At 55.0% G+C, this 26,924-nt stretch overlaps 1 protein-coding gene across 14 annotated transcripts in view; it reads left to right on the top strand.

The window, feature by feature from the left end:
* NCOR2 (nuclear receptor corepressor 2) overlaps positions 1–26,924 on the top strand; it is a 257,110-nt gene that overhangs the window by 226,210 nt on the left and 3,976 nt on the right. For 6 of the 14 annotated variants that reach the window (XM_064466324.1, XM_064466326.1, XM_064466325.1 and 3 more), the window contains 22 exons: positions 179–318; positions 397–502; positions 1,208–1,312; positions 2,214–2,317; positions 4,801–4,951; positions 8,711–8,863; positions 9,205–9,291; positions 9,740–10,017; positions 10,819–11,182; positions 13,321–13,548; positions 13,662–13,907; positions 14,575–14,724; positions 15,156–15,290; positions 15,402–15,564; positions 16,149–16,696; positions 18,910–19,053; positions 19,226–19,374; positions 19,714–19,907; positions 21,643–21,792; positions 22,120–22,265; positions 23,496–23,549; positions 26,312–26,539. In XM_064466324.1, the coding sequence (XP_064322394.1) occupies positions 179–318; positions 397–502; positions 1,208–1,312; positions 2,214–2,317; positions 4,801–4,951; positions 8,711–8,863; positions 9,205–9,291; positions 9,740–10,017; positions 10,819–11,182; positions 13,321–13,548; positions 13,662–13,907; positions 14,575–14,724; positions 15,156–15,290; positions 15,402–15,564; positions 16,149–16,696; positions 18,910–19,053; positions 19,226–19,374; positions 19,714–19,907; positions 21,643–21,792; positions 22,120–22,265; positions 23,496–23,549; positions 26,312–26,539 (4,023 nt within the window). The remainder of the gene's footprint in view (positions 1–178; positions 319–396; positions 503–1,207; positions 1,313–2,213; positions 2,318–4,800; positions 4,952–8,710; positions 8,864–9,204; positions 9,292–9,739; positions 10,018–10,818; positions 11,183–13,320; positions 13,549–13,661; positions 13,908–14,574; positions 14,725–15,155; positions 15,291–15,401; positions 15,565–16,148; positions 16,697–18,909; positions 19,054–19,225; positions 19,375–19,713; positions 19,908–21,642; positions 21,793–22,119; positions 22,266–23,495; positions 23,550–26,311; positions 26,540–26,924) is intronic. The other 8 variants (XM_064466334.1, XM_064466333.1, XM_064466329.1 and 5 more) reach the window with 3 other exon arrangements.

Here is a 26,924-nt window from a genome sequence, read left to right as displayed (position 1 = left end):
ATTTTAAAGTATTCCAGTCCTTTCCAAACCGATCGTGTGACTTGGACCCTAGTGCAGGCTCACAGCCAGCCAGTTCACCGCATCCAATCCCTGCTCCCTTCCTTGCCCCTTTTCTCTCCGATAGCTGCAGCCGCTCAACCTTCCCTCAGTCTTGCTAATGCTCGTGTTCTCCACACAGGACACCCCATCCCGCTAAACCTGCATGAGAGCTCTCGCTCAGGGCTGCAGAGACTAGTGAGCATCTCCAACCCTCCTCCCCTCATCTCCTCCACCAAGCACCCCTCTGTGTTGGAGAGACCCGTCGGATCCATTTCCCAGGTAGGGTATCGGGTGTGAGTGGCAGAGATGCCTCGTGGGGGCCGGCGGCCGCTCCTGACCTCTCCTCTCGCACCGCAGGGCATGCCCATCCAGCTCCACACTCCCTACAGCTCCGAGCACGCCAAGGTCCCTGTTGGCTCCATCACCATGGGCCTGCCGCTGACCATGGATCCCAAGAAACTGGGTAAGGAATTGGGGGCGAGTGATTTCTCACATGCTCCGAGAGCAGCAGGGAGCGAGCTTGCCAGCAGCATAGGGGAAGGGAGGAGTGCAGGACACAGCAAGGGAGCACAGAGAAGCCTGCTAAAAGGATGAAGGGATTAATCCATCAGGAGAGCAGAGACACAGGGAGCTAAATTTGTGCAGTATAGTAAAGCAGCAACTCGGTCAGGGACACATCCCAGCCTATAAATACCCCCTGGCTAATACTGTGATCGAAGGAAGGAAATATATTGCCGCTTGCCAGGCCGATAGGATAAAGAGTAAATGGCCTGAAGTGAACAAAGAAAGTGTTTAGTCTGCAGATTTGGAACCATTTCTTTACAGCAGGAGGAGATGGGCGAGGGACCAAGTCTGGGTGGGAGGGATACAGGCTCTATTTCCCACTGTGTGCGTGCCCTGTTACAAACCAGAGCTGGTTTTTCAATGCCAGCCCCGTTCACAGCACGTGCAGTGCTTTTGCCAGGACAAAGGATCTGGCTTTGTTCTCCAGCGGTTGGGCGTTCAACCGACCTCCGCAACCTTGGTGAAGTCCGTCCCAAAGCGGTGGGGACAGCAAAGGCGCCAAGGAGGTGCGGACGCTGGGCTGGCCGAGATGAAAGCCTCGAGCAGCTGAGGGCAGCGGCCCCGTGCCCTGCACCTACGCTGATATGTCGTTAATGTTTTCCAGTGCCTTTTCCCGGAGTCAAGCAGGAACAACTTTCTCCTAGAAGCCAGGCCAGCCAGCCAGAAAGTCTGGTTCTGCAGCCATCCCAGGAGGGCTCCATCCTGCGGGGTGAGGAGCTGTGGGCGGGAGGCGCGTGTCCCAGCTGCAGGAGGGGAGGGATGCTGGCACTGCCGAGCCTGGCAAACACTGCACTGGCTGCAGTTGCCCGGTGATTTCAGGTGTGATTTCCGGGGTTGTGTCCAGCCGAAGGGGTGTCTTCACCCCCTTTCTCCAGAGTTACCAGCAGCGTGGCAGATAGGTCTGTACAACGTCTCAACATCTCTAATCATCTCCCCAAATCAGGGCCTTTGGCATTGATCCTTGTGGAGTTTTTGTGTTCAAGGGACACCTGAATATCTGTTGCTGGAGACAAAGCAAGACCTGTTTAAATTCCATTAACTGTTTTTTTTCAGGCTCTTCACTGTTGCTGCTGCAGCTGGGCAGGGACCACATTTCATTTAAATATAGCTCTCCCATGTTTCTTTCCCCATTAGGTAGGCAGAGGAAAATAAATGCAAAGGTGTTGCTTTTAAATGCAAATTCTGGTTTGTGACACCCCCCAACTAAGGCAGTCAGAAGCCTGAGTGCAGTGGGCTGGTTGCAACCCGGGACAGATATATGCAAATGAATTCAAACCATCCTGAGCTGCATCTCACTAGAGATCTGCTCTGATTGCATCAGGAGAGGCCGAGACAGGCTGTGCTTTCTCCTGGACCTGTAAATCTGCCTGACCCCTGCACAAAGGCGGCGGGGAGCTGATAGCCTCAAAATACCTGTTTTTTTTTCCACTTCCAAGCCCTGCGCTCACAGGGCTGGGTCCCTTGGAAGACTGGGTGGAAAGGGCTCTGCAAGGCATAGGATTTACCACTGATGTACCTGAGCTTGCTAGAGATTGGGTTAAATCCTGGGCGTAGTCAGGTTTTGTGCTGAATAGCAAATAGCAAATGCTCACTGGCTTTGTGTCCTACAGGTACTTCCCTCAGCTCTGCCTCCGGAGGGAGCATCACCAAGGGAACACCCACATCCAGACCCCCTCCAGAGTCACCCATCACCTACCGAGGATCCATCACACACGTAGGTCACGCATTTCCAGCAGGTTTTGCTTCCTGGGTGCTGGCACCAGCAGCTGGCAGTGCTGTACACGGGGGTCAGGGGTTTGCAGGGCACACTCAGCACGTGGCACGGGGCTGAGCAGCACTGCTTTGCCATGCTCCCATCCCGTGGAGCCCCTCGGAGAGGTCTGCGGCCAGAGCCTTTGAGCCTTTGCAAACAGCTTCCGCTGGGATTGGCAAAAGTGCTGTCCCGTCAGCTGAGCCTGCCAGAGAGCAGAGCTCGGCAAGCAACGATGCAGAGCCTTACTGCACTTCTAACCCCCCCCCTTTGATTTTTGTAACTGTCAGCAACAGAGGCGAAAGCAGCTTTAAATGGTTCTGGGAAAATAATCTTGCCAGGGCAGGAAAGTGGAGTGGAGAGAAGGGGGAGCTGAGTGGAGGGCCCAGGCCAAGCAGAGGAGAGGGGGAGGCTGCGAGGTGCATGTAAGGTAGCACGATCTCCTGCCAGGGCTGAGCGTGCTGCACTGGGGGTCCTGCCCAAAGGCTATCTTGAGCAGGAAGATACTTTGGCCTTAATCTCCACCATCCATCTTCAGAAGAGCAGCTGGCAAGCGGGCAGTAGTTTTTTGCAGCGTGAGTTATTGCTCATCTGGTAACAGAGTGGAGAGCATTAAAAAAAAAAATCTGCTTCCCATGGGGATTTTATCTGGCCATCATTCAGATATTTAAAGTCTCTTGCGCTCTGATTTTTGCCTGCCTCCTTCAAGGAGGGTGTCCACGTTCCCTTTTGGCCCTGGGGACCTGAACCTGAATCCTAGCCCAGAGCAAAGGCTTAATTTGCCTGGTGCCCTGCATCCAACAGCTGCAAGAGTGGATGCTCGAGGCCTGTAAATAACCCGTCAGAGCAAATGTGGGCTCCATCCCCTTGCATGCCGCTGCAGCAGCTGTGGGTGGCAATGGGTGGGCATGAAGGGTCTTGAGCACCATGTGCCAGAGGTCAGAAGATGAACAGAGTTTGTTGAGATGCTAATCCAACTAATCCATCTAATTAATCTATCTGGTTTCCTTTGTTCGGCTTGGGAATAAGGTACCAAGCCCAGACCCAGAGTATGGCCTCCCTCTCCTGCTGGCCCAGCAGCCTTCATCCCTCTGCTCCTGCTGGGGAGAAGGAGCCCCCTGTTCCGGCAGCAGCTCCGGGTACCAGAGCTGATATTTGATCTCAGATTAGTCATCCGGTTCACAGAAGGCAGATCTTGACTGTATGCTCTCTGCTCTGAAGCCATCTGTCATCACTTGCTTTCAAATCCCCTCTGAGCACATCCGTGGAAGGAAGATGACTTACCTGGGGCTGGGAGAGCTGACTGGGAAAGCCAGTACCGGGTGTAGTGCAAGGGCAAACAATCAGAGCATTGAACCTGCGTGCTGGCATGTCCCAGCAGCTGCGGCAGAGTTTTGGGGACTGCTGGTACTCAGAGGTCTTGGTACAGAGCCGGGGCATCTCCAAGCTGGGGTGGGGAAATAGAGTGCCCTGGCACAACCTGGAAGCACCAGCAAAGCTGGCTGGGGCATTGCTTCCCCAAGGCTTCCCACGAGCATCAGTCCTGGGGGTTGGTGGGCTTAGAGGAGCAGAGCAGGAGGGCATCAATCAAGAGCATCGCTGTGCCTCCCCCACGATGGGAAGGGGGGAATGTCACCCCACAGTGGCTGTTACCAGTTGGCTCCAACAGGTTGTGATGGCAGAGGGGTGTTAACCACCAGCAATGTCTTCAAGGACACCCAGCTCTGGGTGTTTTGAAGGGGACTGGGAGGAGGGCAGGTGGCTGTGAGCTGTGTTGTGTGTGCCTCCGGGGAAAGAGAGGTTTCGGTTCACACCAGTTTGTGTAAGGAGCCTGATGCTGTTTCTGTTGGAGAGCTAACTGGCAGGCTTCACTCCCCGACCTGCTCCAGGACCGGTCTCGTTGACACCTGCCGTCCCGCCCGGGCATGCTGCCAGCCGCCAGCTCCCACGCACAGGCAGCTCTCTAAAGGTCACGCTTGTTGCCAGCAGATGTGCCGTGGGTGGGCAGGACATCTCCGTGGCTCCTGTACCAGGATGGGAAAATAGGTTACAGGGAAAAGCTAACACTTGAGCAGTGCCTGCTGTCACCGAGGTGTCCCCAGGGGGGCACCCCCCTGTCCCCTCAAACCTGTGGGGTAGAAGTGAGCCAGGTAGCTTACTCCGAAACACGCAGGGCGAGAGAGTTGCTGTTTTGGAGGTCTGTGTTGTCCTCACCCCCTGCCTCCTCCCAGCAGCCTCACACAGATCATGTACCTTTTTACCGCTCCTCGTTATCGTCCTTATCAATAATTAAGCTGCAAGTCCCTCGCTGTTGGCTGTGCCAGGAAGCGGAGGCCAGCCACGCTCTCCCTCCGCTCAGCCTCCCGCGGGGAACGGCCTGTCCCTGTGTGCGCGCTTGCTTAATTGCTTGTGACACTGTTAAATATGGATCTTGGTGGCTTTCCAAGGGCACCCCGGCAGAAGTGCTGTACAAAGGAACCATTACCAGGATAATAGGAGAAGACAGCCCCAGCAGAGCAGAGAAGGCGAGAGAGGATGCCATGCCCAAAGGCCATGTCATCTACGAAGGGAAGAAAGGGCACGTGCTGTCCTACGAGGGTAAGTCGTAATCTTCTGCCTTTTTAGGGCAGGCACCAGGGGTTTGTACCGCTGCGGCTGGGAGCTGGGAGCTATTTGAGGAAAGGCTGATGAAATGCAACAGGCCAGCTTAATTTCTTTGCTTCTGGGGTTGTTTCTCTCCCTTCCCACCCTGCCTGCCTATAGTCTGTCCCTTGTGGTTATCTTGCCTTGGAGGTGGCTTTGCTGGCAGGCAGGAGTGTGACGGGGCCACGGCCGTGGGCAGGATCTCTGGATTTGGTTGGCTTTGGGGAGCAGGGACCAGGAGCAGACCAGATGGGAAGGTATTGCCTTCATTCCTAGCACCCTGTGCAGGAAGGGACTGTCCAAAAACATTGAGAGCATCCCCAAGCTCTTGGGCCAAGGTGGGACTCAAGAACCTGCAAGATGGAGGCAAGTCAGGTAGTTTGGCATAAAGGTTTATTCAGACATCAGATTCCCACGTGCTATGTTTGGGGCACTGTGCCTCAGTATCTTGTGAGCTTTGCTACAGCATCTGTAGCTATTGGAGGGCGTGAAGGCACTCCCGTGTCCTGCAAGGAGCCTGCCTGGGGGGTGCATTGGGCTGTTGCTGGCTGCTGTTGCCCGGAGGCGGTGAGGAGCCCCAGGGACCTGCCCGGATCCCTGGCTGGGGTAAGAAGCTGCACCTGGCACAGATGGTGTCACTTGTTAACCAGGCTGACCCTGCCTGGCCAGGGAGCAGAATATGGCAAAGCAAAGCCAGGCAAGCAGCCGGGCTGCTCCAGAGAGGGCTCTGGAGAGATCCGAAAGCCATGTTGCAGATTGCACCCCTGCTGTATGGCAACGCGCTTCCTCGGTAAATGCCGACGGTGCCTCGCTGCATTAGCAGTATCAGCAGGCAGTCACCAGCTGCTCCTGCCTCCTCTGCGCCTGCTTGTCTGATACAGCACTGGCTATCAAAGCTGCTCTGTGAGTCCCAGTGGCTCCCGTTAGAGATAAGCAGATGTTCCTCTCCAGTGAAGCTGGAAACGAATCCTCCGTGCTCGCCTTTTGCTGTGCGCCGGGTCGGACATCTCTGGCACAGAGCCGGGCTCCTCCTCACCCACAGCTGGGGTCGGGAAGAGCTGAGTTACAGACACCACAGCCCCGTGTCCTCTTGGGGTAAAATACTGGCGTGTGCTCTGGCATGCACAGGGACAGCCATCCTTGAGTGTCACCTGTCTTCTCAGCTGAATTTGGAGGTGTCTAAAGAACAGATCCTAACCTTAGCCACACTTGCCCACTGCAGCAGGTGTCTCTGGTCGGCTGCTGTGCTGCCTGAACCCTCTGCCTCCCTCCCCAGGGCAGCTGCATCCCCCCCTGGGGCAGAGCATCCCTTTTAGCCTGTCTGGCAGCCTGGGCCCTGTGGTCAGTCCTGCAGGCAGAGGGTGTCCAGCAGAAGTCCCTTTCCTCTTGCCCACAAGTGCAGACATCTGGTTTCGTCGCAGGCTGGTTGTTTCTTCCAGGGCCAGAGGCAGAGGGTTCAGGTCAGGCCTCAGGAGACAACTCACAAGCTTCGGCTGATGCCCTGGGACCACAGGGACCTTTCAGGACCTTTCAGGCTCAGCGCTGTGTGGAAACCAGCTTGTCCCATGCCTGCCTGTGTTCGCTGTCAACTCTAGCCCAGATAAGAAGTGTCACCACAGGAGACTTGTGTCTGGGTGCCCTTTGGGACAGTTGGCAGGGTTCAGACCAGGGAGGACACAGGAAGCGTGTCAGGACTTGTTTGTGCAAGAAGCTATTTTAATCTCCTTTGCCTGGACTTGGAGTAGAATGAGGTTGATCTCACAAACAGTGCCACCAGGGGAGAGACGGGGGAGGCTCCCAGCAGCAAGGACTGCCTGTGCCCAGAGCTGGGATCCCGCTCTGGGCAGCGGAGATGACCTGCAGACCAGTCTTTTCCCCATTGCACACACTCATCAGTGTCAGCCCAAGTCTCCTCGGCTGCAGCCTGAGCCCATTGCCTCTCGTCCTACCCTCTGTGGACACAGATGAGGAATTAATTCCTTCCTCTCCATGGCAGTCTTTTACATGCTTGATAGCGTTTATCACATCCTGAGTAATCTTGCCTGCTTCTGCAGCCTAGCCAGCCCCGCTGCCTGCCTCCTTCCCCCCCTATAGCCCAGCAGGGCTTCACAGCCCGGTGCAGAAGAGTTAAAAAAAAAAATTAAGTAAGAAAACTGAAATTGTTGGTGATTATGAATTTTGGCAAGCAGAAAAAAAATTGCAAATTCTTTAGTGTCATGAGGGTGCTTAAAATAAAAGAGCTGTAATGAGACGAGATCCTGTAGCATGTGCGAGCTGAATTGTGCTAGATTGGTTATTCTCATTCTGCATATGATTGCTGATGGCTTCTGCAAGGCAAGGGACGTGGTTTTGGAGTGATTTTCTTTCTGTTTAGTCTTTCTTCTCCCTCGTGCCCTCCCCCTGCTTCCCAGCGGTACAAAGGGTGTCCGGGACCACATCCCCTTCTGCAGAAGGGCTGTTAGCAACAGATGTGCCTTGATGACAGGGTGCAGGCATATCACCCTGCATCTGCTGCAAGGTGCTTGGCTGATTCTCCCATCAAATGAATGTGAAGTGAGGGCTCAGGGACAGATCCCCATCTTGTTTCCCTGCACGCAGCCCCAGACACTTTCTGGGTTAAAACGGGTGCTGATTGCGGAAACTGATAGTGGGTGTGAAGTTGTAATAATCCCATTTTATTAATTACTGGTGTTCCCAAGGAGGACTTCTGTTCCTGATTGTCCGCAATGGAATGAATGTTTTTGACATCTCCTCTGTTTTCTTTAATTGTATAACCACCTTCTCTCCCCACGAAGAGGAGGATCAGGGCATCCTTGCCAGGGACATCCAGGCCAGGGACGATGGGCAGAGGCATTTATCTCTCCAAGCCAGCATCCATGCTCAGAGCTCGTTACATAAGCAGGAGGCGTTTGGCTGCATCAGAAGCTGCCTGCTAAATTCACAGCTCACCGCACACGATGGATGCCCATGGCCCAGGGCAGGCGCGATGCTGCCTGGCACGGGCAGGGCTGTGCTTGCAGAGGTGTGGGGGCTGTAGCTCAGGACACTTGTCCCCTGTTAGTTTGCAGAAGAATCTGCTCCGGGTTTGGATGAGGAGGTGGTCGGTGGTCTCCTGTGACTCTGGTGCTTGCTCCATCATTCCTGCATAGGACTTTTTCTGTCTCTCCCAGTTCTTGGGCGCGCTCACTGCTGTTTCAAAGGAATTGCTCTCAGGTCTGCCTCTCCCCCCTTTTGCCTGGTTTTCTCACCCAGGGAGTGTCTCAGCAAATGTTAAGGCTGGCCAAGATCCCAAACAGTAGGTGTCTAGCAAAAAATCAAAACTAACAGTGAAAAAAAAAAAGTCCCCAGACCCACAGGGCGAAGTTCAGTGGCACCGCAGCTGCTCACACCAGCGCCACAGTGGCTCCAGGCTGTCCCACTGCCTACATCTGGCCCCCACTGGGAGGGAGGGAGTGGGACACAACAGGGCGGATGTTCCTACCCAAGCGGGAGGCACAGATCTGGAGTCTGAGGCAGGCAGGGAGGGGAGAAAACACCAGCTGAGTTTCTTGGAAGCCAACCTCGTGTGATGTTTCTGGCACTGCAGAGCGTTGGCTGATGCTGGGATGGGATCTGACCTTTCAACAACACACGCAAAGAGCAGTAAACACCCTCCCTTGGTCAGTGCTGACTTTCCGTGCTCCTGATGGTGCTTCTCGGTGTTCCCTTCCCCAGGTGGAGTTGCTGCTTCTCAGTGTCCCAAAGAAGACAGCAGGAGCTCAGGAGCTTCGCATGAGACCACAGGAACCAAGCGGACCTACGATATGATGGAGGGGAGGATCAGCCGGGGCTTATCAGCCCGTGATACCTTATCTGCTAGCATTGAAGGTGGGTCTGGGTGAAACCTTTTACCCATGCTGTGTTATTAGTGACCCACAGAGACCCCATCTTGTCTACACGACGCACCTTCCCATGCCCGTGCTTTGGCAGGGGTTAGCTGGTACCCTGCAGCACATCTGGCCGGCACGGGAGAACACGGGACACAGACTGGCTGTTTGCCTTTGGTTTCTGTCCTGGTAGACCAATTACAAGACTACAAAAAAAGGAAGCACGTTAAAAAAAAAAAAAGAGAAATCAAGTAATGTAGAAATTGTTGATGTTTTTCCTTGCTGTCCCAGGAGTCCCCAGTGACACTGCCATGTATTCTTTCCCCCTTGGATCTGTTCTAGGTCTCATGGGTCGAGCAATCCCTCCAGACCGACACAGTCCCCATAACCTGAAGGAGCAGCATCACATGCGGGGCTCGATTACACAAGGTAAAGCCTGCAAGCAGAAGATGGCCATGGCCAGAGGTAATGTGGGGTAGCTTCTCACACACATAGGCCCTTGTTCTTGTTGTCAGACTAGGGCAGGAGGAAACACGGATAGACACATCAAGGTCCAGCTATGTGGTCAGAGAGATTTTCAGTCTTGCTCAGCTTCTATCAACCTAACCTCTCACCAGAGTCAGGGATAAAATTCTCAGTGACTTGCATGAAGGCAGGTTGAAACTAGAGTGAAATGGGTCTAGAAAGTGATGGTAGATGTGAGCTGGTCCAGCTGCATTAATGATGTAGCTGCTCTGTGTGCTCTGTTGGCCACCAGTCCTGGAGTTACATGCATTAACTAGAGACCCCCTTGAACTGAGCATCCACATGGGGACTGGGGTCCAGTGTCTGGCTGGGTTATCACCCTCTGCATCCATCATCTGCTTGGGGGTTGCAGGAATACCTCGGTCCTACGTGGAGGCCCATGAGGACTACCTCAGAAGAGAAGCCAAACAGCTCAAGAGGGAAAACACTCCACCGAGGGACTTACCTGATGCCTACAAGGTCAGGTCTCATGAGGGCCTTACTCCTCTGAAAATGAAACCAGCCCATGAAGGCCTGGTAGCCACGGTGAAGGAAGCGGGAAGATCAATCCATGAGATTCCTCGGGAGGAGCTGAGGCGGACACCAGACATCTCTCTGACAAGACCTCTGAAGGAAGGCTCCATCACACAGGTGAGTATGGGGAGAACCGCAGATGAGATCAGTGCTACTCAGGCTGCTGTCCATTCCCAAGGTAAACGGAGAGCAGAGAGGGCTTCGGGTTCCAAACACATCACTGGTCAGGATTGACTCTCTGCTTGGGTACAGGTTGCCGTTCCCCATCATTTGATCTTTAAAGGTCCCTTCCAACCCAAATCATTCTGTGATTCTGTGAGCCTTCCCAGCAGATAAACACAAAACCTGGGGAATGGAGCTCAGCACCCTCTGACCTGTTAAGAAAGTGATGCTCCATCCACATGCACACATGGAAGGGGATACATTTGGCTCTTGTTCAAGACCAGAGTCAACTCAGTGCCCTCGGCGGTTGTGACTCTGGGTGTGCATAATCTTGGTCTCCTCCCTTTATGGGCAAGTGTCAACACAGCAAGGCCAGTAGTTAGGGTGAAACGTGGCATGCTGACTCCTGTTGGGCTCCAAATATTTGGAGGGTTCCCATGGCACCTCATAGTCCTACCTCATTTCACAGTGTATGTAGGAGAGAGGCGTGATGGGCACAGCCAGCCTTCGGCAGTGACTCATCATCATCTTGTTGAAGCACAACAAGACATGCAAGTTGGGCACTCCACCCTGCCCTGCGCTGTGCAGAGCTGTTATCTCTGCTTTGTCAATGGCTGTTGCTGTTTGACCAAGTAAACTGGTGTACTGACCCACTGGACGAGGAACCATGAGTCCCACTGAAATTTGGTGGGATGTGGTTGCTGCATCCCCTTCTGCTCTATGCCCCTCTAACACCCCCTCTGCCTCTGTCCCCAGGGTACCCCATTGAAGTACGACAGCAGCTCTTCTTCCTCAAGTACCAAAAAACATGATGTACGGTCCATCATTGGCAGTCCCGGCAGGACTTTTCACTCTGTGCACTCACTGGATGTCATCCAAGACCCAAGGAATCTGGAGAGAGCTTATGAAGAAAGCCTGAAAAACAGGCCAAGCCCAGTGACAAACTCGGGTGGCTCCATTGCCAGAGGGGCTCCTGTGATTGTACCCGAGCCAGGCAAGCCCCACCAAAGTGCCCTCGCCTACGAGGACCACCAGGCAGGGCACAGCACGGCGTTCGGCAGCCACTTGCACAGAGGGTCTCCGGTCTCCACACGGGAGTCCACGCCACGGCAGCACGAAGGTACTGGGCAAACCTTTTATTTGATGCTAAGATTTCTAGCAAGCCAAGTGGGCAAGGTGCGTGGGAGGTGGCTGCTGGCCCTACCTGCCCAAGCCGTTCTCGGCAGGTGCCCGTCAAACCCGTTCTCCCCAGCACCCTGTGCTCACTCTTGCCTGTAGCCACGGCTGACTCATGGCACTGGGGCGGCTGTCAGGGACGGCTAAGGCTCAGCTCCCTCCCAGGGGTGCTTACACGGGTGCAGCAAGGGCACTCCACATCTGCGCTGGGGTGACTGAAGGGAGATTGGCTGGAGAAGCTGATGGTGTTTAGAAAGTCTTCCCTGTCCCAGCATTGGCCCAGACACCCCTGTTTCCACAGGAAAGTGGTGATCAGTGCACCAGGTGGGGGGATGTTCACGCTTTTCACTGATCTGGTGTGCCTACCTTGTGTGTTTATGCCTCATCCATCACCTCAGCACCCGAGTCCCTCACCTCCAGGAACATCTAATCCCTACTGAGCCAGTAGACCCAGGCAGCGTGGCTGACCTTTGGGATCCCCCAGCCTGTCTGCCTGCATCAGGCAGGATCTGCCCGTGCCCCCTTGCATCAGCCCTCTCCTGTGCCCAAAGCCAGACCTGTGGCTCCTGGGGAGCAGGCACACGTCTGGGCTGTGCTCACTGATCTGGTGAGACACGCTCAGATCCAGAGCACAAAAAACCCTCCTGCTTCATGGCATGTTTGTGGGCAGGATCAGTGCTGAAGCCAGTCCAGAAGATGCCTTGTCCCACCAAGCCTGCTAGCTATGGGTAACTGATTCAGGCCCTTTGCATCTTCCACCTGCAAATCCTTATCCTAACCCAAAAGTCTTATGATTTGGGGGCGTGTAGCACAAGACACTGCAGTCTGCCAAAACTGCGGCCAGGACGCGCCTCCCTGGCGAGGAACAGGAGATGGGGCTGTGCAATGCAGAGCTCCTCCAAAAAGCCTCCCCCATCACTCGCTGCCAGCTGGGCCAGCTCCAGGTCTCCATGGTTGGTGTGTCCCATTGCCGCAGCCTCTGCTGTCTTGCTGGTTAGGTCAATCATTTTGGGGGAAGCCTTCAGATGTTGGCAGCTCTTTGAGATTGGCACATATGGTGAGCGCAAGGCAGGGGAGGCAGTGCCTGAGCAGTGGGAAGGGATCCCAAGGGAAAAATCAATATTCCTGCAAAATGCCAGTGAGAAGGTGGATTTCTGCATGTGTGGAGCTCACGGTGTTTTGGGGTGCAGAGGATCTGCAGAAGTCCCCAGGGCACAGGTCAGTGTTGGAAGGCAGCTTTCCTGAGTCAGATGAGCTTTCCTTCTGCCCAACAGTAGTTTCGATTTATTAGTGGCCTCATCGAAACACCAAGCTTCATGAAAGGAGCAAGAGCAGCAGTTTGCATGGCCCATGTTGCAGCCAAGGTTGTTTTAAAGTCAGCAGCAACGAGGCTCGATCCATCTGTGTGTGCCTGAGGGGACTGCTCCTCGCTCCTCGAGCCAGGACTGGGCAGCATTTGGTGTGCAGTCTGGTGGAAGGGGTTTGGTCACGCTCCTTGGGGGTGGCTCTGTGTTATGCACGCAGAAGCTGGTGGTGCGCATCCTGGGTGGGGAGAAAAGCACCACCAATGCTCAGCTCAGGTTGGGAGAGCTGAGAGAAGTCCCTGTTATGATCCAGCCTCCCCTCCAGGTGCTGGGAAAGAGCTTATGGTTCCAGAGGGTGGCAGGTGCTCAAACCCTCTGACCTGTGTTTCATCACCATTGCAAGGAGTTTCGGGGTCCCCAGCCCTACCTAGCAGCGGTTACCTCCTCGTGCTGAGGAGCATGGCAGCAAGGCTCCAGCGCCGGCTGCTTGTGCGGACCAGGATGAACTCACAGACTGCCCAGTGTGTCCGCAGTGGATGCACTGGGGTGGAGGGATGGTTTGGGATGGCCTTATCCTCCTGGGTGCAACCGGGGCTTGGCCCGCCTCAGCCTTGGTGGCGTAATGGGACATGACAGTGCAGGGAGGAGGGAAAGGTCCCTCAAGTTCAGGGGGAGCCGCAGGCATCCCTGGGGAACACACTTGGCTACAGGCATCCCTCAGGGACACAGCTTGGCTGCAGCGCTCAGTCTCTGACTCATTTCCTTCTGCTCGCTGCAGGGAGCATCACTGCTGGGAAGCCGGTGTCCCAGGACAGAAAGATCACCCCCTCATCGAGAGACCTCACCAACTCCAAGTCTCCGCACGCCCCCGTGGCTGACCACCACCACCCCATCTCCCCATACGAGCACCTGCTCCGTGGTGTGAGCGGGGTCGACCTGTACCGAGGACACATCCCGCTGGCTTTTGACCCCGCCGCCATCCCAAGGGGAATCCAACTGGAAGCAGGTACCTTCAGCAGGGACATGGTCTGTTTGGGATTGGTTTTTTCCTTGTTATGCTCTAAAAGCCTGAGGCACCTGGGGAAGGCCACTTAATGTCTGCATCCTTTTCTCTCCCAGCTGCTGCATACTACCTGCCAAGGCATCTGCCTCCAAGCCCCACGTACCCCCCTCTCTACCCACCGTACCTCATCCGGGGCTACCCAGACACAGCCGCCATGGAGAACCGGCAGACCATCATCAACGACTACATCACGTCCCAGCAGATGCACCACAACGCCGCAGCCACGGCCATGGCACAGCGGGCGGACATGCTGCGTGGCTTGTCGCCCCGGGAGCCCTCCCTCGCCCTCAACTATGCAGCAGGTCCTCTCAGCATGGCACCGTCCGGGTGTTTGGGGCATTTTAGGAGGAGGAGGCTGAGTCAGGCCAGCACCACCAGCTCCAGCCCTGGGGCCAGGGGCCGAGCCAGCAGCACTGTGTCACCCAGTAGTGTAGGAACTTGGCTGATCAGCATGGAGACAGCAGGAGTGGAATTTGATGCTCTTTTTGCTGTCTTTAGTTACTTGAGGCTCACTATGTGCAGCTCTGGATTTTGGGTCATGGGAGCACTTCCCAGCCTGGCCCTGCTGACCTTTGGAGATTAAAATACGCTCCAGGAAGGGTATATCTGGCTTTCTGAAAAAAGCAGAGCGTGCTGGGGAGTGCACGGGGTGTGGTGCTCCTGCCCCTCCGCAGGCCGAGAAGCACTGATCTCCAGCTGATGCTGCCTGCAGCCCCCTCACCCAGCAGGGATAGATCTCAGCATTTTTTCTCCCTGTTATTTCCAGCAGCGGGACACTCTGTATTTGCCCACAGAAGGGGCCCCACTCCTGACATCCAGCACCCAGGGGCCATGCATATGCTGGCACCTCTTGTGCTGTGCCAGAGCAGCGGGATGGGTCAACTCTCCCCAGCATCGCTCCCCGCTCCAGCGCGGCCAAGCTGCAGCGGCTAGGTGTCACGCTGACAGTCCTCTCGTTTCTTTCTCCAGGCATCATCGACCTGTCCCAAGTGCCACACCTGCCCGTCCTCGTGCCCCCCACCCCCGGCACCTCCGCCACCACCATGGACCGCATCACCTACATCCCAGGACCCCCCCAGACCTTCGGCAGCCGGCACAGCAGCTCCCCGCTCTCCCCAGGTAACACCACACGTTGCTTGTCCCACGGGAAAGCAGTTGGGCAGGATACCCTTAGCCAATTCAGGGCTGTGAGTTCAGCATGCCAGGGCAGATGAGGGGAGCCCAAATGCATTTTCACTCAGGGACCAGCCCACTGGCTCCCACAAACCAGCTCCTCAGATCCTGCCTGTTGGGGGCTTCCTTGCCTTGTTTGTCAGTGACAGCTGACAAACAGCTTTGTTGTACCCCGGAGGTGGTGCCAGGACAGTTATTGCATTATTTGCCCAGGTTTTGTCACACCGGTTGCCCTCGTCTGTCCACCTCCAGGTGACCTTGGATGGGAGCCATTCCTTATGTGCTCTGGAGACATATCAATGTGAAGAGCAGGCAGTGTTCCCTGAAGGGAATCGCTCTGTCTGCAGCCCTTTCACTGCCTTTTGGTTGGGTTTCAGGAGGCCCCACGCACATGACCAAACAGTCAGGATCGTCGGTGTCTGAGCGGGAACGGGAGCGGGAACGGGAGAGGGAGCGTGAAAAATCCATCCTAGCGTCCACCACGGTGGAGCATGCACCCATCTGGAGACCAGGTAGGCTGGGGAGGAGCCCAGCACCACATACTGGGGCCCGTGCTGGGTGGAGGTGGGGTTGGGACTATAAAACAAAGAGCTAAAGAAACCCTTCTTTGTATTTTCCCCCAGGTACAGAGCAGTCCAGCAGCCGTTCATCCTCACACTCTCACAGCCACCAGCACTCTCCCGTCTCGCCCCGCACCCACGAGACCATCCAGCAGCGCCCCAGCGTGCTCCACAACACGAGCATGAAGATCATCTCCTCGGAGACCCCCACCCCTTCCGTCCTGCGGTATGTCTCCCTGCCACAGTTCTTGCTGCCTGCCTGAACCCCTGCACTGGGGCAGCCATGGTGGTTAATTAATGAGCATCGCATGGGGCACCTCTGAGGTGGAGCCTCTGAGGTGTGTTGGTTTGGCCTTCAGTCTCAGTGGGAGCAGGACTGGGGCTTACAGGGAAGTTCTGATGGGGAAAGGTGGATTTTGGTGCCCAGTTCCTTTGCTTTTTCTTGTGGTTTTTATTGCTACCAGAAGAGAAAGCAGGAGCATCCCAAGGGTGTCTGTGCTCAGATCACATAGACAAGAGGGTATCGTTCCTCTTGCTGAAGGTTGCCTGGTGGTGGAATTATGAAGGTCTCTGAGACCTGTTCTGTGGGTTTTGTTCTCCCCAGCTGATGCATCCAGGCCACAGCCAACACCTTGTGGCCAGTCATTGAGGAGGAGGCCCCATCTGAGTCCTCCTCACCTGCTCCAGCATGGGCCAACCCTATGCTTAGGAGACCTCAGCCAGGCAGGGCTGAACACCAGAGCTCTCGTACAGCACTCGCCTTTCTCCATGTGCATCTCTCATCTTCAACTTGCCTTGTTTGCCTTCCAGATCCTCCTCCACCACTACCACGTCGCCGATCCGCTCCACTGCCTTCCCCTCAGCCTCCATCCTGCGCTCCTCCATCAGCACGGCGGATGGCTACGCGGCCCTGATGGACCCAGCCGTCCTGCAGAAAGAGGCCTCGAGGGCGCGGGAAGCCAAGGCAGAACGACCCCAGACTGACAACAACGTCTTCACCTCAAAGCTGCCCAGTGGGGCCAACCTCGAACAGTCGCCTTCACCCATAAAAGCCATGGAGTCGAGACCTTTACCCGCCTCCGGACCTGGTTCTTCTCATCACTATAGCAGGGGACAGGGGAAAAGCCAGCAGCACCACCACCCTCTGGACCAGCAGCACGCAGCCTCGGGCCCTGAGCAGCACAGTAGAGAAAAGAGTCAAAGTAAACCCTTTTCAATGCAGGAACAGGAGCTCCGAGCACTCGGTAAGACCACCACGACAGCGGCCAACTTCATAGATGTGATTATCATGCGCCAAATGTCTTGCGATAAGGGGCAGCGAGAAAGAGGCTCGCTAAGTAACGACTCCGCTAGTGATGGTAAGAAATTGGAGGGGAGAAGCAAGAGACCTGTGGCCTGAAACCCATTTTATTTCATTATTTCTTATTTTCAGTTGCACATTTTGGCTATTGGCTTCATCAGCTCCCCCAGTGTGCTTGTCCCTCTGCTTCCTGGTTGTTTTGTTACCCCAGACTGTTTTATTTGTGCGTGTTTTAAGGATCTTCCCTTCTCCCACCCTCTTTTATTTTTTCCCATTGCCAAGTCCTGTTTTGCAAATGTTGTTCAGTTCCTGGTACTGCTTTTAACAGACAATAGCAATTTGCTAATTCTGATTTCCCCATCATTAGAAATTCCCAGGCAGTCTGTAAGGAACAGTTGTGGGTAATAAATCAAACAAGTGAAGCGGAGAACCAGAAGTGTGAGCAGGACGGGACTGCTGGCTGTCAGACACATGCCTCCCTGCTCACAGTTGTGCCACTGAGCGTGCAGGATCTCAGAGGGCTTTGCGGTCTGCTGTGTGATGTAGTTCAGATGGGGTCCCCTTGCTCGGGGTGACCTCACTCAGGGTCCTGGCTCTGGATGCTGCACAAGAGGGCAACGCGGGCAGGGCTGTCGAGGGTTCGCTCAGCCCAGCCATGGTTGGTAGCCATTTGCCAGAGCAGACCACAGGAACCGCCTAACAGCAGCCTTGTGTAGGGCACAAAAGCACTGGGATAAGCTTCTCCAAAAGAAAGTGCAGGGACGGGCCTGGATTCAAGGTCTAGGTCATTGTTGACGGGACCAATCTTTACCCAGGGCATTCATCCAGGCTCCAACCAGCATACGGAAGCAGCAGGCAGCCTGGGGGGGATTTGATGGGACCCCTTCTTTGAGTTGAAGCATCTGCCTTGGCCATCAGCATGGGGGGTTGCTACCCAGCTCCCCTTCCTGTAACCCAAGGGTGGGAAGGACACAGCAGTGTGGCTGGGGGAGGAGAACTGCTCTTTCCGGTGCATCCCGACCCACCTGTGCTGCCACTTGGTCATATCTGGTCCCGGCCCGTTCTAGCAGCATGCTCCAGGGCCAGGGATGTGCCTTTGCCCACGGTGCGCTGCCTGGCTGAGCTTTTCCTCTGCCTTTTTCCCTGGCGCCAGCATTTCCTCCAGCTGAGTGTTGTCATGCTGTGGAGGAGCAGGGCAGCTTTTCTATGGCCATGAGCTTACAGAAAGGAGCTGGTGTTCCCCAGGACTTAACTGTTGGTTAGGAATCTTTCCAGAGCAGGACACTTCATCTTGAGCGGATCTGAAGCGTGGTCCCTTTTGTGCTGGCATGCCTGGGGTGATGGGAATGCTATATGCCCAGCACAGAGAGGTTCTCCATGGGGGTCCTCCCCTACCCATGCCCCGGGTACGTGCAAGGTCAGTGTGTCCGTGCTTGGGCACTGGGGACCCTCCAGCAGCGCTGTGGGTCGCCAGCCAGATTTGCCTGCAGTGGGCAGTTTCTAGGAATTGAGTGTTAGGAGGGTAAAGGTCTGTGCAGGCAAAAGTCGTGAGTGTTACCAAATGTGCTTAGCTGGCAAGAGGCAGCATGTGCCTCCTTCAGGACTCCTCTGTCCTCTGCCCCTGGTCTGTGGATGCATAGCCCATCCATGCCTCAATTTCCCCTCTCTTTTGAAGGATAGCGGTGGTCCCTCATTCCAGCGCTGCTTGCTTTGATGCAGCTTGAGTCCATCCAGAGGGCTTAAAAGGTAGAGAATGGTCTAGAAGCCTTTTGCCCCTGCAGTGTGCAAGTCTGCTGTCTCTGGAGCAGGATCTGGAGCCTGCAGGGCCTCGCGCCTAATTTTCAAGTCCCTGCTCTTGGCTCTGCTGGGTTTGGGGCTTTTCTTTGTAGAGCACTTGAGACTTCCCATGCAGCCACACCGCTCCTGCAGAGTGCTGCTTTCCCTCCTGGCACAGCAGGGTTTTTATTTTGCTGTTTCAGTATGTGTGGGGAGAACATGTGAACATTTGGTTGCTGACTCTCATGCTATCCACGAGCTGCTGAGTGTCCAGCTCTGTAGGAATGAGACATCACCTTTTTACTGCAGCCATCACCATAACTGGGCATCAGTGGTGGCTCTAGGGGTCCCTGCAATATGACCTGCCAGGTCTTCCCTCATCTGTGTTTTTCCCCCTTTGCTGAAAGTGCCTCCACCTGCAAGCGATGGTTGTCACAGCACTAGGGAAAAACCAAGCAAGCTCCTGGTTTTAACTCCCTTCTCCCATTTCCCCAGGCTTTCATGGAGGCTACAGCCCTGAGCGGATGGAAGCAGTGAGTCCCGTGAGTTCACCCAGCCTGTCCCATGAGAAAGGGGCCAAGCTGCTGCAGGATGCAGAAAAGGGGCACGGAGAGCATGACCTGAGGCAGAAACAGCAAGGTGAGGGCAGGGACTGGCCACACCAGCTGGTGCAAGAGAGCCCGAGCTGGCATGGGAGGGCTTCATCACCCAGCTCTTGCTCACCATGCCCCAGTGCTCTGCTGGGATGGCATTCCAGGAAGGGGACACAGATGTCATCTCACACCTGCTCTCTTCTTTGTGCATCCCCCAGGCTCGCTGAAGGCTTCGGCTCCCGAAGCAGCCCACCTGCAGCACCTCCGGCAGCCCGACGGCCCCCAGCCCCAGTGCCAGCCCCTGCAGTCCAGCCAGAGCATCAAGGGCATGAACCAGCGGGTGGTCACGCTGGCCCAGCACATCAGTGTAATTAAGCTCATTCTCGCCTTCCCACTGGGACTCCAGGGAGGAGGGAAGAGCTGATACAAAACATGCCTGATGGGGAAGGGCTGGGGGTGATGCTAGAGACCTCAGCACCCTTGGATGGGGGCTGGAGAGAGCAGTGTACATCAGGCATGTTTAGCCCGGGTGTTTGCATTCCCAACAAGCCCATTACAAGAGCTGCTGCAGGCAGGAGGCAAATGGTACATCCCCACAGGGACAAACCAGCCTAATTCCTTCCTGCTTGCCCTGTTTTAGCTGAGCCCAGCAAAGCAAGAGGTAGAAGCCAACTCTTATTTTTGACTCAGGGGTTTCTTCTTTTAGGAGGTCATCACGCAGGACTATACACGCCATCACCCACAGCAGCTCAACTCCCACATCCAGACCCCAGTGTACTCCTTCCCTGGGGCCACATGCCCCGTGCTGGACCTGCGCCGTACCCCCAGCGAGGCGTATCTGCAGCAGCAGGAACATGCAGCGGCCTCCAGGATCTCCCCGCAGAACGAAGGCGGCAAAAGGTGAGATCAGAGTGTCCAGCCGAAGCTGGCGCAGATGGGTTTCTGCCCACCTGCTGTGCCACTCTGAGCTCAGACAGACCAGGGATACGCAGGGTGAGGCATCAGGCAGGTGCCCTTGGCTACCTGGTACCCTGGTAAAGCGGTGCATAGGGCAGGCTGGCGTTTGGCGTTGCTGAATTTATGCTCCCCAGCTCGGGGCTCAGATGGATCACTTGCTTACATGGCTCAGAGTGTAAAACTGGCTTCTTACATGGGTATTTTTCCCCTGTGGTGATGTCTGTCTTGCCACTCCTTTTATTCTAGAGATGCTTTCCAGATCGCCTTCCTGATCTGGCCGGTGTCACAGAATTGTTTAGGTGGGAAGGGACCTCTCCAGATCATCCAGCCCAACACCCTGCTCAAGCAGGTCAGCTGGAGCAGGTTGTCCAGGGCCATGGCCAGTTGGGTTTTCAATACCTCCACTGATGGAGACGTCAACACCTCTCTGGGCAACCTGTACCAGCATTTGAGCACCTTCACAGTAAAAAAAAGTGTTTTCTTGCATTGGGATGGAATTTCACATGTTTTCATTTGTGCCTGTTGCCTCTTGTCCTGTCACTGCCCTTGCTCCCTGGCAGATCATGGTGCAGTGACCTTTCAGGCTCCAGATGGTTCCAGAAAACCTCAAAGCAACATGCTTTCTGTTGGTTCGAAGATAATTTTATCTTCATCACTGTCAGTGAATCAGAAGCTTGTTAGACATGTGTGCCATGTCAGCTGCAACTATCCATTTCAGGATCCACCTGTATTTCTTTAAAAGTCGCTTTCAAATCCTTGTGCTGATACCAGCACAAAGCAAGTCTGACTGCTGTTGTATGGCATTAAAAAATGGGAAGTGTGAGAATGGGTCTGTCCTCCCATCCAAACACCAACAGAGACCCAGATGCATCCAGGAAAGCATGGTGTCTCCAAACCAGTGGTTCCTTGTCAGTAAATGTGATTATTACTTCCAGCTCTGCCTGGTCCTAGAATTGGCTTTGTAACATCAGGGGAGAGAGGCCAGCCCTGGCCACCCAGCGATGAAAAAAGTGGGAGAAAAAAAAGAAACCACAGAAAGAACAAAGACGTAAATTCCCAGAACTTCCTCATGCGCTTGAGCCTGGCCGTCTCCCAGGCGCTGGCCACGGGCAGGCATCTGGGTCTGCATTGGTCCTGTCCAGGCTGCCCCAGTGCTGGACTCGTCGCCCGCAGCCAGCGAGCCCCAGTGCTGGACTCGTCGCCCGCAGCCAGCGAGCCCCTGCAGGGCACCAGACAAGGTGGACAGAAGGTGGTGGGTGCTGCCCTCTCCTGTGTCTGCAAATATGATGGAGAATCAAAAGCCATGTCCCCAAAGGGTTAACGTCCCAGCCCCTGCCATCGAGGGACACTTGGGCTGAGCCAGCAAGTCCCAGGACTGGTCCTGCCATGGGCAGCTGTATTTGAGGCAGCTGCTGGCTGGCCCACTGCCTGGAAATCTGGGCCACGTCTCGGCTCAGTCCCGCTCCACACGCCTGCAGTGCAGAAAAATGCCCGAGCTGTGCTCTTCCTCCAGCTTGCATTAAAAGGCAGTGTAAGCCCACAGGGGTGTGGAAGGTTTGGCTTTTTTCCCCTGATGTAGGAAAGCTATTTTAGTCCTCCCTCACCCCCGACCCCAAGCTGCTGTGCAGAGACGGGATGTTGCAATAAACCGATTGCATCTTCCCATTGCTCTCCACAGGTCCCCAGAGCAGAGCAAAGCCTCGGCCGGGAGCGGGTCAGACAACTGTATCGAGCCAGTCTCTCCACCAGACGGCGTGGGAGAATCGGAGCACGCCAAGAGCGCCACGTACCCGATCCTGTACCGTGAGGGCGAGCAGATAGACCAGAGGTAACACCGAAGGAGGGGACTGTGGAGACAGCGTTGGGATGTTCCCCTAATCCCCGCGCTCACCCTGGCCCAGGCTTCTTTTCTTGCAGCCAAAAGCAATGTCACATCCAAAAGCAATGTCACATCCCAGGTTGCTGCCTGTTTGTAGGGGCTTTTCAACACTATGTGGTACATTTATGGCAGGGATAGGGAGAAAGGTTGGAGGTCCCGAATGTCTCAGGAGCCCTCAGGCTGATTTTGAGGACTTAGACTAAGGGAAGAGCTTCCCTGGGTAGGACTTTGTGAACTGGACGTTGCAGAAGTTTCCAATGGTCTTCTGCTTTGCAGGATGGGGTCCAAGTCCCCAGGAAACAACACTCAACCTCCAGCTTTCTTCAGCAAGCTGACTGAGAGCAACTCTGCCATGGTGAAGTCCAAGAAACAGGAGATCATCAAGAAGCTCAGCACAACCAACAAAAATGAAACAGAGTACAGTAAGGACATGTGGGGAGGCGAATGCGGGGCAGCAGGGGCAAAAAAGCCTTGAGGACACATGAAGCAATGGAGATTTGGGAATGGGTGCGGCTGTGTTAAGGTCTGGGAGCTCCCAGCCAGCAGTCTCTGCATCGTGCCATGTTTTGTTGGGAAGTGTGAGGTCCAAATCGTTCATGGGATGAGCCATCCTTGTGCCAGCAGTGGCTGTGTGCATCTGGGGAGGCAACAGCAGGCTTCCCAGCCCCTCACCTCCTTGCTCTGGGGCTGTCAATCCCACCCGCACCAGATAACCTCAATAGGAAGGAAATAATGAGCTGAGCATGGAGGAGACTTAAGAGCAATTGATATTTTAATGAATGGCCAGCCAAGCTGAATCCTTCCTCCTCGAGATACGTCTCCCCGCAGTGTTACTTTAAGCCCTACATCAATATTGGTATAGCTCTGTAAAACTAACCAGGCTGGCTTATATTAGAAATTCAGCCCATTCATTCATTAACCGCTAATAGAGTAGATAGGATCATAATTTAATTTAGTCCAGCATTATACAGTCAATACTAATTCAGTTTGAATCCATCTTACAACAGCTGCGTTGGATAAGAGGGACTGAGCTGTTTCATCTCCTGGATGATGTTACCATGAGCCAACAGTATTGTTATGCCCCTTTGGGGACATGTGGCTGAACCCCATGACCCTCCGCACTTTACCCATATCAAGGGAAAATATATAGAAATAGGAAACACCTCTTATTTGATGAGAATTTCTGTTATTCTAAGGAAAGTGATATCCAAGTCAAACAGCTCAGCTAAGAGGGAAAATATTGATTTAACATTTCTTCTCCTCCTCCTCACCCTCCCCACTGCCCAGACCTGCTCCCTGCGTATGGGGATTTGAGCCTTTGGAAATCCCGTAGAGGAGGGAGGGTTTAACTTCACAGGACTTGTAATGCAGAGGGCTGGATGGAGGGAGGTCATTGCCCTGGCTCTCTGGGCTCTGCTTCTCTGCCCTTTCCCAGCTGGTGAGCCCACTGTGGCTCTCCCAAAGGCAGTTATTCCGTGTTCCAGCCAGCACCCACAGACCTACCCCAGCGCCTGGGGGAGGTGGGCTACTGTCAGCCTGGGTGCTGTGACAGGGACACCAGGATCTCCTCGTGGCTGGCCCGGCATGTCCCCACCACCACCAGCCTGCACATGCGGCTCTCTGTACTGAAGAGCTTCTTTGTTTTTCTCCAGATGTTGGGCAGCCTGGAACAGAGATTTTCAATATGCCGGCGATTACTGGAGCAGGTAACTCTCGCATATACCTGTACCATACCTCATTCCGTACAAGGCCCACAGCCACGGAGAGCAGGACACTTGGTAGATTTAAGCATCTCCTTTTTTCTTTTGCCGTAAGACTGAGCACAACAGTTGCTGGGAGGCTGAAGCCTCAGGACACACTGTAACTCCCTGCTGTTGCGTTGGAGACAGTGCAGTGTAACTCCTCGGAAAGCCTGGCAGAGTTTGAGGAGAGGTTAAAAGCCAAGCAAGGGCTGGCCATCTGAGACTAACAGAGTGATAAACTGTATAGCAAGGTGGACCTCATGCTCAGGAGAGAGCACCCTGCTCTTGGCGGGACCTTACAGTCACCCACGGCTGGGTAGGAGGGCAGCGGCGAAAGGGAACATGACGGTGGGAGACAGGCTCGGTGCCACTGTGAGCTGGGCGGGCTGCAGGAGCCAGCTGCAAAAGCAAACTGGGTTGAAAGCAGAGCCCCATAGCCTTGAATGGTGAGCGTTGGGCAAACTGGTGATGGCTGAGGACCGAGAGGAGGTGTTACCCAGGAGATGGAGGGGTGCTCAGGCACAGGGCTGCCAGCAGCATGCTCAGTCTTCCAGGTGCTTAAAGCATGGGTTGACCGGTTTCTCAGGAGCTGGGAGGAAACATTCAGCTGGTGGCCAGGTCCGGCCACAGCGGTGCAGCGAGTGCCACACAGAAGGGCTTTGCAGGCAGGATCTCTTGGACGTCTGCTGCTGTGCAGAGGGCAGCTCCCAGCAGGTGGAAGCTTTCAGGCTGATTGCCCGGTTCTGGAGAAGCGGTTGTGGTGGTGGTACGTGAGCGCTGCTGCAGGTAGCCGTGGTGGGCTTTAGCAAGTCCCCGGCCCTAACCAGCATTAACCTGCCGGCCTGCCTAGCCGAGGGTTCGCTGGCTAACACCTGGGACTATGCCCCAGCCCCTGAAGAGCCCCCCTGCTCTCCAGGAGAAACGGTGCTGGAAAGAGCTCAGGGTGGTCCCCCAGGCACCCATGGAGATGTATTTGCAATGCCAAGCCTGAGGACCACCACACAGGAGCTGAAATGGTGGTTTAGGAGCTCCCCCAGGGGCACTGCACCCTCCCCAGCCCTCCTGCACCTGCAGCTTTCAGCCCAGCTGGGAAAGAAGGAGAGGGAGCAGCCTAAGGAAGGGAGTCAGGCGGCCGATACGGGCTTCCCTGGCGCAGGACAGAGACCAGCCTGAGGGAGAAGGATGGTGTGAAGACTATTGAGCTGTTGCCACCTGTTGCAGCGATGTCCGGGTGGGCATGCCTATGAATGAAATGAATCCTCATTGAGGAGTATTAATTGATACTTAAGTGATTAAGTATTAATGCTCTCTAACAGCAGGAATGCCTTCAGGTTGTTAATTTTAAGTAGGAGGAACGGCAGCTTTCCCACAACTAAGGGAAGGAGGTGCTGTGGGCAAAGACTTAGCGGTAGGAGGTCCAGGGACAGCCGTCAGCAGTGTAAGACCACTCACCAGTGTGAATGTGTTTGGGAGAAGGAGCCAGCTCACATTGGCAGCTGGGACGAGAGGGTGCAGCCAGCCAGGTCCATACTGGGGGGCTGAGGCTGTGCTGTAGGGAGGTGTAAAGGCGAGAGCGTAGGGAGCTGAGGGCCGGGGTCTGGCTGGAGGGGAGCAGAAGAGACCCTGCCCATTTCCAGAAAGACAAACGAACCCGGGATGCATCCCTTTCCAAAAGGAGGGGCAGTGATCCCAGCGCAAACACCCCCTGGACGGGGTGAGTTGGGGAGGGGCTGCTGGTGGGGCTTCCCTCGCCAGCCTGATGGTTTTGTGTCTGTATTTTGCCCTTGCTTGTTCCTTGTAACCACCGTGTCGGGAATGACGGTGGCGTGGCTGAGCCTAGTGCCCTCTGGTCCCTGTGCCCTGCTGCACCATAACTGCATGGCTTGAGACTCACAACCACGCGGACACACCACTTCGCCTCTGCATCCTGTCCCGTAGCCGTGGCTCAGCCCGGGAGGGGGCCGTGGTCCACAGCGGGCACCCAGCCCAGGGGGAGGAAGGGAATGGGCTGGGATGATGGGCAGGGGGCTTGCAAAGAGCGCGAGGAGGGATGAAAGGACTCTCCCCTCTCCCCAGTGTAGCCCAACCCCCTGCAGACAGCCCCGCAGGCTATGTGCTATCATCCAGGGGCTGCCTGCATTTGTCACCTCTCATGCCAGGGCCAAATCTGGGCTCCTCTTTTCCAATCAGGTGTTTTTGTGGGGTGCCCCATCTTCCTTCCCTGACTTTTCTTCCCTGGGAAACTGCCCCGGCCTCCAAATTCCCAGCACACCGACTTTTGATCTGTGTGTGCATCCATATGGACCCCAGATCCAGGTGACTCCTGCCCCCTTGCTGAGCCTGGCACAGCCCCCAGTTCTTGCAGTCACTCCCCAAGGCTCAGCAAAGACCCCTTTCCCCCCATTTTCCAAGCCCTTGGCCCCAGGGAATCCTGTCTGCCTGCAGCACTCCAGAAACTCAAATCACAGAATAAGTCCTATCCCGTCCCACCACCAGCCCCTGCCAAGCCCTGGGGCGGGATGGAGCGGGGAGGAGGACGGGTGCATCGCAGCGCTTTAAAGAACAAGATGACAAAGTTTGTTGCTTTGCGAGAATGTGCTCACTGTTTGTTTCTTCCCTTCTCCCTTGTCTCCTTTCTCCCCTTTCCCCGTCCCCCCATCTTTCTTCTCATTTGGCTCCCCCCCATCTCCCGTCCCCTCTCTCCTCCCCCTCCCGTTATCTCCCAGGGCTAATCAGTTGTAGGAGCCAGTCGGTCCAAGAGAATTCCAGTACCAACATGGGGTTGGAGGCAATAATTAGGAAAGCCCTAATGGGTAAATATGACGAGCAGTGGGAAGAGCGCTCACCTCTCAGTGCCAATGCTTTTAACTCTCTGAATGCCAGTGCAAGCCTGCCCGCTGCTATGCCCATAACTCCTGCTGATGGACGAAACGAGGACGTGCGCTCCTTGCCAGGTCTGCAGCCCTCTCCACCTTCGCTGTCTCTGTGTTATTAATTCTCAGCCTTTATATTTCCCCTTTTGTGGGTGGATTTATTTCCCCCGCCCCCATTTTTGTTCATTTTGGTTTTCTTTTCTCCCCTCCCTCCCCCAGCTTCAAGCTTTGTGAATCCGCTGATTAATCCTGGTCTTGTTTGATGTTAAGTTAATAGTTTGGAAGGTGCTGTTGCTTTCTCTAAACCACTGACTGCTCCTTTCCCCGTTTGTTGATTTTTAATATCTTCTTTTCCTTTTTTTTTTTTTAACAACGTGGAAAGGTTTAGGGGAGGGAAGACAAACCCCACACCCAAAAAACTGAAGCCATAAACTTAAGTAGCCACCCCAAATTGTCCATAAAGCCT

The sequence above is a fragment of the Phalacrocorax carbo genome, chromosome 15 (assembly GCF_963921805.1).
Source record: "Phalacrocorax carbo chromosome 15, bPhaCar2.1, whole genome shotgun sequence".
NCBI lineage: Eukaryota > Metazoa > Chordata > Aves > Suliformes > Phalacrocoracidae > Phalacrocorax > Phalacrocorax carbo.
This window is presented reverse-complemented; position numbering and strand designations above follow the sequence as displayed.